The 19,037-nt window shown below is 46.1% G+C and overlaps 1 protein-coding gene across 1 annotated transcript in view; it reads left to right on the forward strand.

The window, feature by feature from the left end:
* Window positions 1-19,037, forward strand: part of LOC309549589 (piRNA biogenesis protein EXD1-like) — a gene marked incomplete at its 3' end in the record, with an annotated part of 299,356 nt that overhangs the window by 194,843 nt on the left and 85,476 nt on the right. The window contains exon 8 of the mRNA XM_082249962.1: window positions 1,732-1,818. Coding sequence (XP_082106088.1) covers window positions 1,732-1,818 — 87 coding nt within the window. The remainder of the gene's footprint in view (window positions 1-1,731; window positions 1,819-19,037) is intronic.

A 19,037-nucleotide genomic window follows, 5' to 3' on the forward strand; every position in this document is an offset into this window, starting at 1 on the left:
GGCCCTGCTTGGCCCTGTTTGCTTTTCCACTGCTGGTACCGCATGGTACGGTGTTGGAACGGTTCGGTACGGTTTGGTATGGTTTGCTTTTCCACTAAAGTAGTACTAAAGTTAAGTGGGTGGGATAACAACTATTCTCTGACCAATCAGTGGCTAGTAGTGACTGAATGCAAAGGATTGTGGGATATGGTACCTCTTGGAACCACAATCGAGGTGGTACGGTTTTAGAGAGCCGTACCGTTCGGTTCCATGTAGTGGAAAAGCGCCGCCGTACCGTACCGCACCGAACCGTTCCTACACTGTACCATGCGGTACCAGCAGTGGAAAAGCACAAAAGCGAGCCGAACCGTTCGGTTGCATGCAGTGGAAAAGCGCCATAATGGTCCGCTGCTTATTAAGACTTTATGGCAGATCTCTAAGCGATGGAAGTGAGTGTTTGTTTAGGTGCAAATCTACACCGCAAAGCACAGACCCTCTTTGCATGATACAGCACAAAATTCCAAGACGCTCCCTACTCCCCCCCAAACTCGCTCATCCATGTCTTTATGGACCTTGCTTTGTGCAACTGCTGTGCAGTCATGTTGGAATGGGAAGGGGCCATCCCCAAACTGTTGGGAACATGAAATTGTCCAAAATGTCTTCGTATGCTGACACCTTAAGAGTTCCCTTTACTGTAACTAAGGGGCCAAGCCAAACCCTTGAAAAACAACCCCACACCATAACCCCCTCCACCAAATCATTTGGACCAGTGCACAAAGCAAGGTCCATAAAAACGTGGATGAGTGAGTTTGGAGTGGAGGAACTAGACTGGCCTGCACGGAGTCCTGACCTCAACCCGATAGGACACCTTTGGGATAAATTATAGTGGAGACTGCAAGCCAGGTATCCCAATACTTTTGACTAGATAGATAGGTTTTGAAGCTGCACAAGCCACGTATCATGCAGAACTTCTATAATCTAGCACTAATTAAATTCACACATAACACAGATGCCTTTCCTTTCTTCCACTTTTTATGTCAAATCCAATTCATCTGTATGTTTAGCTTTACCAGTTTAACTAAAGTTGACAACTAAAATATGACTTTGTGGAGGCTATAAAAAGTACTCATTCTAATCCTAATGTAAAAATAATTTCCAAGTGGAAATAAATAATAACATGGCTATTAATCTGTTTCTGGAAGCAGCAGATTGTTCAGGAAAATGATATAAACCTGCATTTGTTGGCTGCCTAGGTGTCAGAAATAAACAGTCTCTCAACAGTGAAAGCAGGGCATTGACGGTGGTTGGTGGACCTTGTGGGCACATAATGGCATTCGCCTTGGTTCAGGATTTGGATGTGAAACAATGAGCATGTCAGCTTATGCAACCATTGGCTAGGATGAGTTTGTCTGAAAACCGCTAAGCTGAATCATTCATGTTTGTCAAGACTAAAAAATGTATTATACTTTTGGCTAAACTGTGTCTGAAACCTCCTTTATTATTGCCATTTTTAGTGTCCAGTTTAGGGCCCAGTGTTCCATAGTTGGCTGTTTTACACATTATGCCTGGTTCCAAGTATACATAGGGATTTTCGTGTCTGTTTGTAGTTCAATTTTAAACAGTTTCACAGACTCAAATTTAGTTTAATATTCAAACTGTTAAATATTCCACAAACAGCTTTTCTTTAGAATTTTTAGTAATGTAATAGGGGATGTATTGCATTATTGAAGACCCAGTTCCTTTCTTCTTTAGATCAGCCACCTTCGTTGTCAGCCTGACATCGGTTTGTCTGCTGCTGGATCCAACTTTTGTCGTCATGAGAGTCTTCGCTGGCTTCAGGTACGACCTCCCAGGAAGGATTTTCGATTTTAAATTAGGTGGCAGATTCTTTTTTTTTGTTAAAACTGGCTCACTCAGTGCTGACCACCCGAGAAATGGAGCTGAGGTATAAAAGCTTTCTTATGAAGATGATGCCAGAAGTTGTTTTTTTGCTTTCCTTTTGTAAGCAGTGTTATAAAAAAATACTTTTAATTGGTTGCTGGGTAGCTGTCTGTGAAGGATGAGAATTGTGAATGATGAGGATGAACACTGATGTGATGCTTATGAGGAATCTGTCAGAAAGCAAAAATACTGTGTGAAGATACAGTGCCTTATGAAAGTATTCGGCCCCCTTGAACTTTTCGACCTTTTGCCACATTTCCGGCTTCAAACATGAAGATATAAAACTGTAATTTTTTGTGAAGAATCAACAAGTGGAACACAATCATGAAGTGGAACGAAATTTATTGGATATTTCAAACTATTTTATCAAATAAAAAACTGAAAAATTGGGCGTGCAAAATTATTCAGCCCCCTTTAGTTAATACTTTATAGCGCCACCTTTTGCTGCGATTACAGCTGTAAGTCGCTTGGGGTATGTCTCTATCAGCTTTGCACATCGAGAGACTGAAATTTTTTCCCATTCCTCCTTGCAAAACAGCTCGAGCTCAGTGAGGTTGGATGGAGAGCGTTTGTGAACAGCAGTTTTTAGTTCTTTCCACAGATTCTCGATTGGATTCAGGTCTGGACTTTGACTTGGCCATTCTAACACCTGGATATGTTTTATTTGTGAACCATTCCATTGTAGATTTTGCTTTATGTTTTGGATCATTGTCTTGTTGGAAGACAAATCTCCGTCCCAGTCTCAGGTCTTTTGCAGACTCCATCAGGTTTTCTTTCAGAATGGTCCTGTATTTGGCTCCATCCATCTTCCCATCAATTTTAACCATCTTCCCTGTCCCTGCTGAAGAAAAGCAGGCCCAAACCATGATGCTGCCACCACCATGTTTGACAGTGGGGATGGTGTGTTCAGGGTGATGAGCTGTGTTGCTTTTACGCCAAACATAACGTTTTGCATTGTTGCCAAAAAGTTTGATTTTGGTTTCATCTGACCAGAGCACCTTCTTCCACATGTTTGGTGTGTCTCCCAGGTGGCTTGTGGCAAACTTTAAACAACACTTTTTATGGATATCTTTAAGAAATGGGTTTCTTCTTGCCGTTCTTCCATAAAGGCCAGATTTGTGCAGTATACGACTGATTGTTGTCCTATGGGCAGAGTCTCCCACCTCAGCTGTAGATCTCTGCAGTTCATCCAGAGTGATCATGGGCCTCTTGGCTGCCTCTCTGATCAGTCTTCTCCTTGTATGAGCTGTAAGTTTAGAGGGACGGCCAGGTCTTTGTAGATTTGCAGTGGTCTGATACTCCTTCCATTTCAATATTATCGCTTGCACAGTGCTCCTTGGGATGTTTAAAGCTTGGGAAATATTTTTGTATCCAAATCCAGCTTTAAACTTCTCCACAACAGTATCTCGGACCTAATAAACAAGCAAAAAATTTGGGGGAGCATACCTATGTATTTCTAAAGCTGGTGCAGCTATGAACCAAAAGACATGTATATTAAAAAAGAATAGCGCACACATGCAAAAGAAATTACTACCAAATTTGAAGACAATCCATAGATAAAAATGGGGATTTGGTCCCACCATATGGCCATATAGTGCTCAAACCCACCACTACGTCAAAGTACTCCATTATCAGTGGGTCCGAATCCCCATTTTTATTTATGGATTGTCTTCAAATTTGGTAGTAATTTCTTTTGCATGTGTGCGCTATTCTTTTTTAATATATAAGTATCTCGGACCTGCCTGGTGTGTTCCTTGTTCTTCATGATGCTCTCTGCGCTTTAAACGGACCTCTGAGACTATCACAGTGCAGGTGCATTTATACGGAGACTTGATTACACACAGGTGGATTATATTTATCATCATTAGTCATTTAGGTCAACATTGGATCATTCAGAGATCCTCACTGAACTTCTGGAGAGAGTTTGCTGCACTGAAAGTAAAGGGGCTGAATAATTTTGCACGCCCAATTTTTCAGTTTTTTATTTGTTAAAGTTTGAAATATCCAATTAATTTCTTTCCACTTGATTGTTTCCCACTTGTTGATTCTTCTCAAAAAAATTACAGTTTTATATCTTTATGTTTGAAGCCTGAAATGTGGCAAAAGGTCAAAGTTCAAGGGGGCCGAATACTTTCGCAAGGCACTGTATTTCTACTCCAGAAGTACTGTATGTAAGGCTTGACTTGTTGCCCATACATACTTTTTGACAAAAAACTCTTAGCAGGGCTTCTTGAAAAACAAGTGTGAGAGCGACAATAGCAAGAGATCAAGAAGTAGGCATACAGTATCTCACAAAAGTGAGTACGCCCCTCACATGTTTTGTAAATAATTTATTACCTTTCATGTGACTACTCTCAAGAAATGACACTTTGCTACAATGAAAAGTAGTAAGTGTACAGCTTGTAGAACAGTGTAAATTTGCTGTCCCCTCAAAATAACTCAACACACAGTCATTAATGTCTAAACCTCTGGCAACAAAAGTGAGTATGCCCCCGAGTCAAAATTGGGCCCAAATGTCAGTATTTTGTGTGGCCACCATTATTTTCCAGCACTGCCTTAACCCTCTTGGGCATGGAGTTCACCAGAGCTTCACAGGTTGCCACTGGAGTTTTCCTTCACTTCTCCATGACAACATCACAGAGCTGGTGGATGTTAGAGACATTGCACTCCTCCACCTTCCATTTTAAAGATGCCCCACAAATGCTCAATAGGTTTTAGGTCTGGAGACATGCTTGACCAATCCATCACCTTTACCCTCAGCTTTTCTTAGCAAGGCAGTGGTCGTTTTGGAGGTGTGTTTAGGGTCATTACTGTGGAATACTGCCCCGCGGCCCAGTCTCCGAAGGGAGGGGATCATGCTCTGCTTCAGTATGTCACAGTACATGTTGGAATTCATGGTTCCCTCGAACTGTGGCTCCCCAGTGCCGGCAGCACTCATGCAGCCCTAGACCATGACACTCCCACCACCAGGCTTGACTGTAGGTAAGACAGACTTGTCTTTATACTCCTCACCTGGTTGCCGCCACACACGCTTGACACCATCTGAACCAAATAAGTTATCTTTGGTCTCATCCGACCACAGGACATGGTTCCAATAATCCATGTCCTTAGTCTGCTTGTCTTCAGCAAACTGTTTGTAGGCTTTCTTGTGCATCATCTTTAGAAGAGGCTTCCTTCTGGGATGACAGCCATGCAGACCAGTTTGATGCAGTGTGCTGAGTATGGTCTGATCACTTGACAAGCTGACCCCCACCCCTTCAACCTCTCCAGAAATGCTGGTAGCACTCATACGTTTATTTCCCAAAGACAACCTCTGGATATTACACTGAGCACGTGCATTCAACCTCTTTAGTCGACCATGGCGAGGTCTGTTCTGAGAGGAACCTGTCCTGTTAAACCCCTGTATATTATTGGCCATTGTGCTGCAGCTCAGTTTCTGGATCTTGGCAATCTTCTTATAGACCAGGGATCCTCAAACTATGGCCCTCCAGCTGTTGCCGAACTACACATCCCATGAGGCATTGTAAAACTCTGACATTCACAGACAGGACTAGGCATGATGGGAATTGTAGTTCCTGAACAACTGAAGGGCCATAGTTTGAAGACCCCTGGCGTAGACCATCTTTATGTAGAGCAACAATTCTTTTTTTCAGATCCTCAGGGAGTTCTTTGCCATGAGGTAACATGTTCAACTTCCAGTGACCAGTATGAGAGAGTGAGAGCGATAACGCCAAATTGAACAGATCTGCTCCCCATTCACACCTGAGACCTTGTAACAATAACGAGTCACAGGACACCGGGGAGGGAAAATGGCTAATTAGGCCCAATTTGGACATTTTCACTTAGGGGTGTACTCACTTTTGTTGCCAGTGGTTTGGACATTAATGGCTGTGTTGTTATTTTGAGGGGACAGCAAATTTACACTGTTATACAAGCTGTACACTCACTACTTTACATTGTAGCAAAGTGTCATTTCTTCAGTATTGTCACATGAGAAGATATAATAAAATATTTACAAAAATGTGAGGGGTGTACTCACTTTTGTGAGATACTGTATGTCTTCTGAACTTGAGTGCAAAGTAAATGGCCAGCCCCAGAGTAATGTTTGGGGAAGTGGAGAGGGGGATAAAGACCTACTAAATAAATTGATTAACTGTTAGGATGTGTTTAGGTCCAAATTGTGTATAACAGAAAACTCTTTTCTCTGAACATTTTTTGGGAGACAAAGCAGATCTCTAAAGTACATAAATAAAGTTAAAGGCGTTGCCTCTCTCCTAAAGCTGTACCCCTTGCACATGGAGAACAGAGTTCAGTTTTAGTTTAAACATCTCTCCTACTGAAGATTTAAGTTTGCCAATTTCTGTTGTCTTCCACTTGGAATGGAGCCTAACTGCTCCTTCTGGACAAAAATTAGGAGCATGTCTCCCTGCCTTCCTAAAATGTTACACCGCGTACCAGATATTCAGTTCTATGAATACTCCTAATTAGGGCTGCACGATATTGGGAAAAACAGTACATTGCCATATTCGTTTTTCAACTATATATATTGCGATATTTAACTGGGTGGAATGCAGAAGACACTGACCATGTGGAAGGCACAGTCGGGGACTCACAGTGGTGGTAGGAGGTAGAAGAACACAGCCCGACATGACATCCGTCCCACACGTTCAGTCTGCCGCCCTGTAGCTAGTTCTCTTGACCGAGCGGTGAGCGCAGCACAGCGAACCAATCGCGTGAGTAGCGGCACAGGGAACCAATCAGGTGTGCAGGCACACGTGATTGCTTAGCTGTGCAGCTGCTCACGGCGCGCTGCTCACCGCTGAACGTGTGGGACGGATGTGCAATCACTGTGAGTCGTCGTCCTCCCCCCCGAGTCCGGACTTCTCCCTGCCTAATGCTAAATATCGTGCCTTCGGCTATATGAATATCGCCCATGCCCGCAGAACGATAGTCGATATCATATCGACCATCGTTCCTAACTCCTAATAAATGTTGACCCAACAACATACTGGACCCTGAGATCAGTAGAGTGTTTTTGGGTCCACAAGTTTCCTAATTTGCAATGCCTCTTTCCTAGCATGCTTGGACCTTGACTCAGCTGTTCTTTAGGTGGGCATTGTCTGCAATTCCAGGGGACTTGATTGTAAGAGGTATCTCATACCCAAGTAAATAGCTTGGAGCTTTAGCATTGGCCAACCTGTTGGAAAGCCATCCGAGATAGATAGATAGATAGATAGATAGATAGATAGATAGATAGATAGATAGATAGATAGATAGACAGACAGACAGACAGACAGACAGACAGACAGACAGACAGACAGACAGACAGACAGACAGACAGACAGACAGACAGACAGACAGACAGACAGACAGACAGACAGACAGACAGACAGACAGACAGACAGACAGACAGACAGACAGACAGACAGACAGACAGACAGACAGAGCCTTGCGAAAGTATTCGGCCCCCTTGAACTTTGCGACCTTATGCCACATTTCAGGCTTCAAACACAAAGATATAAAACTGTAATTTTTTGTGAAGAATCAACAAGTGGGACACAATCATGAAGTGGAACGAAATTTATTGGATATTTCAAACTTTTTTAACAAATAAAAAACTGAAAAATTGGGCGTGTAAAATTATTCAGCCCCTTTACTTTCAGTGCAGCAAACTCTTTCCAGAAGTTCAGTGAGGATCTCTGAATGATCCAATGTTGACCTAAATGACTAATGATGATAAATAGAATCCACCTGTGTGTAATCAAGTCTCCGTATAAATGCACCTGCACTGTGATAGTCTCAGAGGTCCGTTTAAAGCGCAGAGAGCATCATGAAGAACAAGGAACATACCAGGCAGGTCCGAGATACTGTTGTGGAGAAGTTTAAAGCCGGATTTGGATACAAAAATATTTCCCAAGCTTTAAACATCCCAAGGAGCACTGTGCAAGCGATATTGAAATGGAAGGAGTATCAGACCACTTCAAATCTACAAAGACCTGGCCGTCCCTCTAAACTTTCAGCTCATACAAGTAGAAGACTGATCAGAGATGCAGCCAAGAGGCCCATGATCACTCTGGATGAATTGCAGAGATCTACAGCTGAGGTGGGAGACTCTGTCCATAGGACAACAATCAGTCGTATACTGCACAAATCTGGCCTTTATTGAAGAGCGGCAAGAAGAAAGCCATTTCTTAAAAGATATCCATAAAAAGTGTCGTTTAAAGTTTGCCACAAGCCACCTGGGAGACACACCAAACATGTGGAAGAAGGTGCTCTGGTCAGATGAAACCAAAATCAAACTTTTTGGCAACAATGCAAAACGTTATGTTTGGCGTAAAAGCAACACAGCTCATCACCCTGAACACACCATCCCCACTGTCAAACATGGTGGTGGCAGCATCATGGTTTGGGCCTGCTTTTCTTCAGCAGGGACATGGAAGATGGTTAAAATTGATGGGAAGATGGATGGAGCCAAATACAGGACCATTCTGGAAGAACACCTGATGGAGTCTGCAAAAGACCTGAGACTGGGACGGAGATTTGTCTTCCAACAAGACAATGATCCAAAACATGAAGCAAAATCTACAATGGAATGGTTCACAAATAAACATATCCAGGTGTTAGAATGGCCAAGTCAAAGTCCAGACCTGAATCCAATCGAGAATCTGTGGAAAGTGCTGTTCACAAACGCTCTCCATCCAACCTCACTGAGCTCGAGCTGTTTTGCAAGGAGGAATGGGCAAAAATTTCAGTCTGTCGATGCGCAAAACTGATAGAGACATACCCCAAGCGACTTACAGCTGTAATCGCAGCAAAAGGTGGCGCTACAAAGTATTAACTTAAGGGGGCTGAATAATTTTGCACGTCCAATTTTTCAGTTTTTTATTTGTTAAAGTTTTAAATATCCAATAAATTTTGTTCCACTTAGTGATTGTGTCCCACTTGTTGATTCTTCACAAAAAAATTAGTTTTATATCTTTACGTTTGAAGCCTGAAATGTGGCAAAGGTCGAAAAGTTATAGGGGGCCGAATACTTTCGCAAGGCACTGTGTGTGTATATGTATATATGTATATGTGTGTATATATATATATATATATATATATATATATATATATATATATATATATATATATATATATAATGTACATGGTGGTGGTGTACACCAAACATCAGGAAAATAGAGCCAGAAGCCTTTTTGCAGCAAGAGGAATAGAGCAGATCCTGTCTGGACCACTTTACATTTCAGTCTTGCCAGTTGTGGACATTCCAGACAATGGGTTGGCAGATTTCCTCTGCTGGCAGCACCTGAACTCATGAGAATGGTCCCCACACCTGGAGGTTTTCCAGGACCTGTGTCACAGGTGGTGGATGTAAGATGTGGACCTCCTGGCTCCAAGTTCCAATCAAACTGGAAAAGCTTGTACCCAGGATCCCCTTGCTGAAACTGCCTGCTTTGCTGGCTCCATAGGAATACACCCAGATTTTTGCCTTTCGTCCCCTGAAACTTCTTCATTAGCTGGTCTGCAGGATCAAGATGAGGGCATTCCATTGAGCCTCATTGCTTCAGTTTGGCCCAGGTGGATGTGAAACACTGACCTGGAAATGCTTCCAGCAGGTGCACCATGAGCCCCGCCAGACCGCCTGAATCTCCTCCTGAAGCCTAGGTTCTGAAGGACAGAACTTGAGAATTGTAGCAATCACCAACTCAAGGCTAGGACGTCCACTTTCTGCAAGGTTTATCATGAGGCATGGGAGGTGTACTTCATTTGGTTTGAGTCCAGGACTTCCACCCCAAGAACTTTTACTATACTTCTTAGATTTGGGCCTGGCTCAATGTTTGCATCTAAACCTCATCAAAGGTCAAGTCTCTGCCTCTTCCATTCCTTTTTCTGAGACTTATGGCTTCTCACTCTTTGCTTAAGTTCTTTATGCACAGGGTATCCCTTATTTTTAAAAGAAGCTGAAGCTATTTCCGCGCAGTGTTAGGTAATGTTCAATATACCAAAGCTGCTGCCTTACCTAAAAACATCTCCTGAGAAAGGGGAATATTTCAGTGATAAAAGTGTGTATAATGGGTATGGCGCTGCTTTCCAATATTAATTCTGTTTATGAAGAGGATATGCATATGTAGCATAAAGTGCGTGGTGCTTAAATAAAATGTGTGTGCTAGTGACAATGAATTCACTGAAAATACATAACGGGGAATAGTGCTTGTAAGGAATTAATATTTCTCTATTGTTCATTGACGGACGCTACGCCTATGGGCAGTCCCAGAGGTTGCACCCTCTCTCTTCTTGCATAGGATGTCCATTTTAATTTGCCTAGTCAGGAGTAAGGACCTAGTTCCTTGCTGGGATCTTTGGTTCTGGCATATAATTATTTTTTTATGTAGATTTGTTTAGCTAGCCTTTTTCTCCGGAATTTTTTCCTGTGAGATCTTCAAGCAACTATTCCGGGCTGGGCGACGGCTGGATCTCTATATCCAGTGGTCACCCCCGTCTGGCCTTATCTCCACGCTGGGTCGGCCATGACATAGTCCCACTGGGCAGGGACTGGCCCCGCGAGTTAAACGTTTCGCCAGGATGCACACGACAAGGTCTAGGCCTATGTCGCAGAGTTCCTATTTGGCAGACAGCCCCCCACTGGGCGTGGGGTCCTGTCAGGAGATGGCGCCCGCTTGTGTTCCTGGTATGGTGAGTAAACGTTCTCCCCCTTCCCTGGTGGATTTTTGGGTGGAGGCGGACCCCTACCTGGGATGGTCGGACCCTCACACTCCTGGGTGTCCCTCTGTCCTGTTGTGACCCCGACTCCACCCCTTCCCACATGGGGGACTGTTTGGGCCTATCTGAGGCTGGGACCAAGTGTGCAGGCCGCATGGGGGGCTGGAGGGTGCACCGTTCGCGGCGCTCAGTCGGTCGTGCGGGAGAGGGGGGCATTGGTCGGTTTCTCCAGGGCTGGATGGTGTAGGAGGGCTTGTGGGGGGTCTCCCTGTGGGTTCTTTTTGCCGCGCTGGCCATCATTTTGTTGTAGCCTCGTCTGCTTCTATGGCGGCAGCCATCTTGGTACACCCGTTTTGGGCCATTTTGTGGTGGATTTTTTTGCTGTGAAGGCCCGTGGGAGTGCCTGGAGGCGTTCTTGGTGGAGGAGCTCCTCCCTTCATCCAGGGTAGCTTTCTGGCTCTCTTCCTTTCTCTGAGCCACCGCTGAGACCTTCCTAATCCAATTGCTTCCTGGGGACAGTGAGTTACTGAGGGTAGTCTCTCTCTCTCTCTCTCTCTCTCTCTCTGTGGGGGTTCTTTAGCGCATGCCTGACCTCCGGGGGCGCTGTAGCGTTGTGGGGCCGCTTCTTTTTAATACCAAAAAAAAATGTAATTTTTTTGTCATTTTTTGAAAATTTTGCTGGCGGGTTCTTCAGGTTCCGTATGGACCCTGCAGGCCATGTGTCCCCACCTGACCCCCTCAGGGAGGCCGCAGGGCCTTCCGGATCTCCACTGTCCACCAATGCATTTTTCGCTGGAAGCATTTGGGTCCCGGGTGGAGGTGGCCTTGAGAGGCCGAGTTGCGCTAAAACATTTCTCCACTTACCCCTGTCTCATCTAATGTCTCAGATTCTGAGTCTGACTCAGCCGTCACAGACGTGGGCCTCCCTGCCTGGTCTGGTACCTCTCGCTCTCCTCGGATAATGAGGACGACATTTCTACCTCCCCTGCCACGGATGATACATCGCTGGTGGATGCACTGGTTGTTTTGGTGCGTGACACCCTGCTATTTGGAGGACGTTGCGGCGGCTGCACCTGGGGCGCAGGTAGCATCTGGCACTCGCATGCCATCTGGAGCAGCTTATTTTGCTAGCATGCTCATGTACGATGTGACTGTCTGGGACATTCCCTTGGGGTGTCCAAGCGGCTGCTAGGCGTTACCCTTTTGAGGAGTCTCTGGTACAGTGGACTGGGCTGCCTATGGTGGACGTACGGTCTTTAGGCTGAATAGGACTACCGTTGTTCTGGTGGAGGAATCCCCATCCTTAAAGGACTTGGCGACAGGATGTCGCAGGCTATGGCCAGTGATCTGCACTCCCTGGCAGGGTCTGCACTGGGAACAGTGTTCATGATTGCCCTTGCCACGCAGACTCTGCCTGATGGGCGGAGTTCCAACAATGTGACTTGGTGAGGGGCAAGTCCCTCCTGCCCTGGGGGAGTTGTTGGACCAGCTGGCGCAGGGACTGCAATTTGTTTGCAATGTCGCGCTGGACACAGCTCCTTTTATTGGGTCACCTGTCGGTTTCGGCGGTGGTTATCTGGCGTATACTTGGCTGAAGTGTTGGTCTGAAGATCAAACTTCTACGAAGGCCTTAACGGATCTCCCCTTTCAGGGGAATCGCCTGTTTGGCACTGCCCTGGATGACATTCTACAAGGGTCTCATGGGGGGAAGAGTGCTTTTCTTCCACAGGCTTATAAGGGTAAGTGCCTTTGTCGCGGACAAGGTCCCTCCCTTTCGGCTCACAACAGTTTCTTCGTCCCTCGGGGACATTCGATGTGGCGAAGTCCTTCAAGACTTCCTCTGGTGGTTCCAAACGACCCTTGTCTGGCGAACAAGAGATCAGGACACCTGAAGGTGCATCCTCAGCCATCTATGGGGTGGGAGGTCTTTCTTGCCGGGGTGGGGGGTCTTTCTTGCCGGTTCTCGGACCTACGGCTGGCCCGGATCCCAGGCAGCTGGGTTCAGAAGGTCATGCGGTCCAGTTGCAAGATCGAGTTTTGATCTGTTTTTTTCCGGTGAGTTTTTCTCTTCAAATGTACGGCTATCCCCGGATCGCTTGCAGGCGCTCTGTGGGGCAGTTCAGGCTCTGGTTCAACAAGCTGGACCTTCTGGCCCTTTGATGGTTCCGTGCAGATCAAAACATCAAGGCGGTTTCGGTTCATACGATGGTGGCTTCCCTACATCAGGGGGTTTCCTGGCCTCCATAGACATCAAGAGGCCTACCTTCACATCCCTTTGTGTTCAGGGCACCAACGGGTTTTCTGTTTTTTGCCGTAGGGAAGGATCTCTATTGATTTGTGGCGTTACCCCTTGGTCTCGCTTTGCTACTCGGGTCTTCACAAAGGTGTTGGCTCCGGTCCTGGCGCTGTTGCAGCAGTGGGGCGTATCGGCCTGGGTTTCCTGGCCAATCTGCTTCTTCGTGTGGAGTCCCCTACGGTGCTGACAAATGAATTTGGAAGTCGCCATAAGAACTCTGGAGAAGTTCGGGTGGGTTCTTAACCTTCAGAAGTCATCCCTGGTCCCTTCCGTGAGACTGGACTATCTGGGCCTGACTTTGGAGTCAGGGGATTTCTCCCTCCGGGGGAAAAAACTCTTGGAACTTCAGACTGCGGTTCAACTGTTACTGTCCAGCACATGGTCATCCCTTTGGACCTGCATGCGAGTTCTGGGACTGATGGTGCCTTTCGACTTGACGGTCCTTTTTCGCTCAATCCCTCTCATGGATCCCCCCAGAAGGCAATCCTTCTCGAATGGAACTAGAATCCAACTCTTTAGACTTTCGGACCTGGCTGAGCCGGGTGACCAGTGAATCTTGATCTGGAATAATATCTCCCTTTTTACTGGACGATTGTCACCGCGGTTACAAGCCTGTCTGGGTGGGGGGGGAGTCCTCGGCAGGTTCTCTGCTTCAGGAGTATGGTCCCTGGAGGATCCAGGTTACCGAGCAATGTCCTGGAGCTGAGAGCGATCCGGTTTTGCCTAGTTCACTGGATCGGGCACCTACAGCTGTCCAGTGCACATTCAATCGACTACGCCACGACCGTGGCTTATGTCATTCACCAAGGGGGCACCATGGGTGTCCTTGCGGCCTTGGAAGTGACAGGCATTCTTTGTTGGGCAAAGCGCCTTGTTCCAGCTCTCTTAGCTGTTCCCTTTCCAGGTGTGAAAAATTGGCAGGTGGATTGCTTCAGTCGACAGGCCTTAGATGCAGGGGAATGGTCCGTTCATTTGGAGGTGTTCCAGCAGTTGTGCCTTCGTTGGGGCATTCCAGACCTGAACCTGTTGGCGTTGCATCTACTGGATAGTGCAGAGGTTTGTGGCCCGCTTCTGGGAACCTCTGGCGGTTGCAATGGTGGCACCATGGGTTCTGTCATAGGCAGAACATTCCCTAAGTTCAACATGAACAATCCTACGCCAGGATCTGTAAGGGGGTCAACATCCTCAGGAGCTGGCGGATCAGTTGATACAGGGGCTACAGTACATCTGTGATGCGGCCCCGTTGGTTGGCAGAGTGTCTGTGACTGTGGTGGCCCTCCGCCACATGATTTGGTTGAAGTACTGGTCTGCTGACCAGGCTTCCGAAAAGGTGCCGATTGATCAACCGTTTGCAGGAGATTGTTTGTTGCTTCTATGGAAGAGTTCATTAAAGGTCCTACGGGAGGTAAGAGTACTCTACTTCCTCAGGTTGCCGAGAGCAAAGAGCCTCATCGTAAACGTGGTCCTTTTTCCCAGCTCACAAACGGCTCTTTTGTCCAGTGGGCGCGCAGGATAAGGGACAAAAGTCTACCCGTAACTTTGCTGGAGGTTCTAAGAGACCCTGGGCTGGTAAGTCAAAAGCGGGTTTCACCGGTCCCGCAGGCAAGCCCTCCTCTGCTTGAAAGGGGCGCCCTCACCAGTATCTGGGGTGGGGGGACGTCTCAAGACACATGGGTCCACAATTTGATTCGGTCCAGTTACAAGATTGAGTTTTGGTCCTTACCTCCGGCAAGGTTCTTTCCTTCCAACTTGCTCCTGTCCCTGGATCGGCTGCAGGGCCTTTATGGAGTGGTGCAGGATCTTCTTTCACAGGGATTGATATGAACGTTTTCAGAGATTTTATTCAAATCTGTTTACTGTTCCCAGGAAGGAAGGCAAGGTGTGTCCGATTTTGGATCTCAAGGCCCTGAATCGCTTTTTGCAGGTTCAGAAATTTCGAATGGAGTCCATTTGCACAGTGGTGGCATCCCATCATCAAGGGAATTTTCAGGCCTCTCTCGATATCAAGGACGCTTACCTTCATATCCTAATTCATGTGATGCATCAGCATTTTTCTTCTTTTGCCGTGGGAGAGGGCCATTATTAATTTGTGGCGTTACCTTTTGGTCTCTACTCTGGTGTTCACAAAAGTGTTGGCCCCGGTGTAAGCTTTGCTTAGGCAGAGGGGGATCATAGAACTGGGGTACCTGGACTCCGCAAAAGGAGATTGTTGCAAAATGGGACAAGAATCCTCTATCTCTCGACAGTCTGATCCTGTTGAGCCGGGGTGCGAGGGGATCCTTGCTTTGGAGGCTCCATTCCCCAGCACGTCGACAAGGGAAGTCTTTTCTCCCCCTGTACTAGACAGTGGTTACCATGGACACCAGTCTGTCCGTGTGGGGAGGTGTCTTGAGCACGGATTCGGCTCAATGGGTTTGGACTCTGAAGGAGTCCAGTGTGCCGATCAATATCCTGGAGCTTTGGGCGATCAGGCTTTGCTTTTCCCAGTTGACGGATCGTCTGCAGGGGTGTCCAGTAAGGATTCGGTCGGACAATGCGACGGCTGTGGCGTATGTCAATCACCGGGGGGGGGGCACAAAAAGTGCCCTGGCAGCCAGAGAAGTTGCCAGCATTTTAAGGTGGGCAGAACGTTATGTTCCAGCCCTCTCTGCTGTGCACATTCCAGGAGTGGAAAATTGTCAGGCGTACTACCTCAATCGGCAGGCCCTGACTCCGGGCGAATGGTCTCTTCATCCAGAATGGTTTCAAAAACTGTGTCTCCGGGGTGGGGGGGGACTCCCAATGTGGAACTGTTGGCCTATCGTCTCAACTGGAAGGTTCAGAGGCAGAAGGGATTCCAGTCATTCTGGTGGCTCCAGACTGGCCTCGTCGGTCTTGGTACGCAGGCCTTGTAAGGTAGGTAGCCGATGTTCCTTGGAGACTCCCTCTCAGAGAACATCTTTTGTCTCAGGGGCCGATCTTCCATCCTGCTTTACAGTCGCTGGCTTTAAACGGCCTGGCTATGGAAAGCCAGGTACTGAAGGATAGAGGGTTGTCAGATTTGGTGATTCCTACTCTGTTAAAATCTAGAAAATCTACTTCTAGGAAGATTTATCATTCAGTCTGGAGGGGGTACATTTGTTGGTGTGAGTCTCTGGGGGGTTTCTCCCCATTCCTTATCGGTGTCCCGTCTGCTTGAGTTTCTACAACCAGGTGTAGAAAAACGTTTGGCTCTGGGCACCATCAAGGGCCAGATTTCTGCTTTGGCAATTTTTTTCCAACGGCAGTTAGCTGCATATTCTTTAGTTCACACTTTCGTCCAGAGGGTTTGCCACTTGGCTCCTGTAAGGTCTCTGGCACCTCCGTGGGATCTTAATTTGGTTCTGTCAGTTCTTCAAAGACTAACTTTTCAAAATATTCATGAACTTCCTCTGCTTACTCTGTCACAGAAGGTGGCCATTTTGGTGGCTATTACTTCTGCATGCAGGTGGCTGCATTGTCCTGTCGGTCATCTTACCTGGTGCTATGTCCCTGTCAGTCGTTCCTTCCTAAGGTCATCTCGGGTTTTCACTTGAATGAAGACATTGTGTTGCCTTCCTTGTGCCCTAAGCCGAAACATCCTAAAAAATTGCTTTACATTTCCTGGATGTGGTTCGGACAGTCAGGGTGTACCTGGCGGTGACTGAGGCGATTTGGAAATCGGATTCCTTGTTTGTCCTTATGGATAGGTCTCGTAAGGGGCAGGCCGCATCTGCTGTGACCATTTCCAGATGGATCAGGCAGACTGTGGTACAGGCCTATTCCTTTTGGGTCAGGATCCTCCTTATCCTCCTTTCCCTGTCAAGGCGAATTCTACAAGGGCGCTCAGTGCCTCCTGGGCCTTCTGTCATCAGGCATCAGTGTTTCGGGTGTGCAAGGCGGCCACATGGTCATCTGTACATACATTCACCAAGTTCTACAAGGTGGATGTCCTAGCATCAGCAGATGCTGCGTTCAGCCGCAAGGTTTTGCAGGCCGCTGTTGCAGAAGCTCCTGCCTCTTGAGGATGTTTTCTTTCTGGGTGGTGAGCTCCAGTTGTTCCTGGTTGAGCTCCTGGTTTACCTCGATGGCTATGTTTTGCTCTTTTTTGGAAATTCTGTGTATTGCGTTTTTTTTCCCACCCCTCATGTTGACAATGCTTTGGGAAGTCCCCAGAGTCAAGATATGGAGCTGTGTCAGTCAATGAACAAAAGTGAAAACTGGATTTTTGCCTTACCCGTAAAATGCTTTTCTCTGATGTTCATTTACGGATACAGCACCCACCCACCCAATTGAGTTGGGTTATGTATTCCTCTGACACTGATTGTTACAAACTGAAGTCCTATAGCAGGAAGTGGGAAGTATACCCCCTAGGATGGCCCTAGTAGCATAGTCAAGTTTTATTTCCACCTAGTCCTACTTCTATGGAGGGCAGCATAACCCCAGAGTCAAAGAAGATAGGGAGCTGTGTCTGTCAATGAACATCAGAGAAAAGGATTTTACGTTAAGGCAAAAATCCAGTTTCTTCATCATCATTCACTCTAGCAGTATCTTTCCATCATTTACGATCACCTCCCTTCTTCCATTTTCTTTGATAGACTTTGACCACCCTCAGTGCACTCCCTAATCCTCACTGCTAAAATATCTACTTTTTTATATTGATTTTCATCTTTTTGGGGAATTTCACTGCAGGTGTGCCTCCCTCCTACCTAATAGGATGCCTGAAGTATGATTTCTCGTAAGCCAGCCCTCCCCTGGATTCTGCCCTGGGGGTTTCAGGGACAACCCGGGGGAATAATCTGGATCAAGAGCCTCTGGTCGCAGGATTGTCTTCCATTCACTAGTGGTAGATATACCTGCGTCCATATATATGACTATATACAGTGATATGATGTAACCTTAAAACCTTACTGTATTTTATAGATACCATAATTCCCTGAAGAAGACCACAACTGTATTGGGTCCAAACACGTCTGGGGACAAGTTTTGGACATTATTCCTATACCAAATGAGTATGCTTGTTCTACTCTATTGTTACGTTGGAAGGATTATGTTTTAAATCTTGTAACCAGAGCTCATATTTTTTAAATCCTGTGTGGAACAATCTTATTAACAAATTCTTTAATAAAGTAATCTTTTTTTTTGCAATACATTTGATTGCACAAAAACTTGCTGCTAAAAAAAACCCTAGGGGAATCATTCCAAATTTTCTGTTACTCATTCGGGGTGTGCAGCCTTTTTACCCCCTTAATGTTTTTCTCCATATTCAGGACCTCCTTGAATTTTAATTCAATACCTTTGTTCCAAAGGTTTGGCCCCCTTTTCCTGTTAGTAATCACTCTACTAAGGACTTTGCCAGATTTTGCTGGTTGAAAGCTGAAGGGTGTGAAATCTGAGTGGAGAGTGAAAAACCGTTTTGCTTTTGACTGCTGGTGATTGCCGTGTTTTGCATTTTTAGTGTTGTTTTTTTATGGTCTTTTCTTGCAGCTTTTTAAACACCTTTTCTGTCACTTTTTAAGTAGCCTTTTTTTTTCTCCCCTTCCTTCAGTCTACTAATTAAGGGGAGTGGTTAATTGGTCACAGGTGTTTCAGGTCCTATATAACTTCCTGTAGAATGCGTTTCTGAGCTTGCGATTTTTGCTTGCTGGAACTTAGACCAAGTGGAAATTTGACTGGTGGTGAGTTAAAAACTGGACTTGAAAACAGGAGAGTATACCAGGAGTTTTCAGGTCTGTAAGTAACAGCTGGAATTTCCTGTTAGTAATAATTTTTTTTAATGTAGGTGAGAAAATGTGTGCTAGCAAGATTGAAGGTTTTTGTGCAGTGCAGTGTGCCTCATGTATTCAACAATAGAGCAACAGCCCCAGGATGGATACCGCTGCGACAGATGTGAGTGGGTTGCCCTTCTGGAAGCTCGCATTAGAGATCTGGAGGAGCAAATTGCAACACTGGGCAGAACTGACAACCTTAAAAGGGTTCCTCTGCTCATTGAGCAGGTGGCTAGTAGGGTTACTGGGGAGAGTGGAGGGGTTAGTCAGGGTTATCTGGTAGGAAAATGGGTTAATGCAGTCAGAGGGAGTGGTAGGGGCTCACAGAAAAGGAA

Source organism: Pelophylax lessonae (genome assembly GCF_965119305.1).
Source record: "Pelophylax lessonae genome assembly, chromosome: 1".
NCBI lineage: Eukaryota > Metazoa > Chordata > Amphibia > Anura > Ranidae > Pelophylax > Pelophylax lessonae.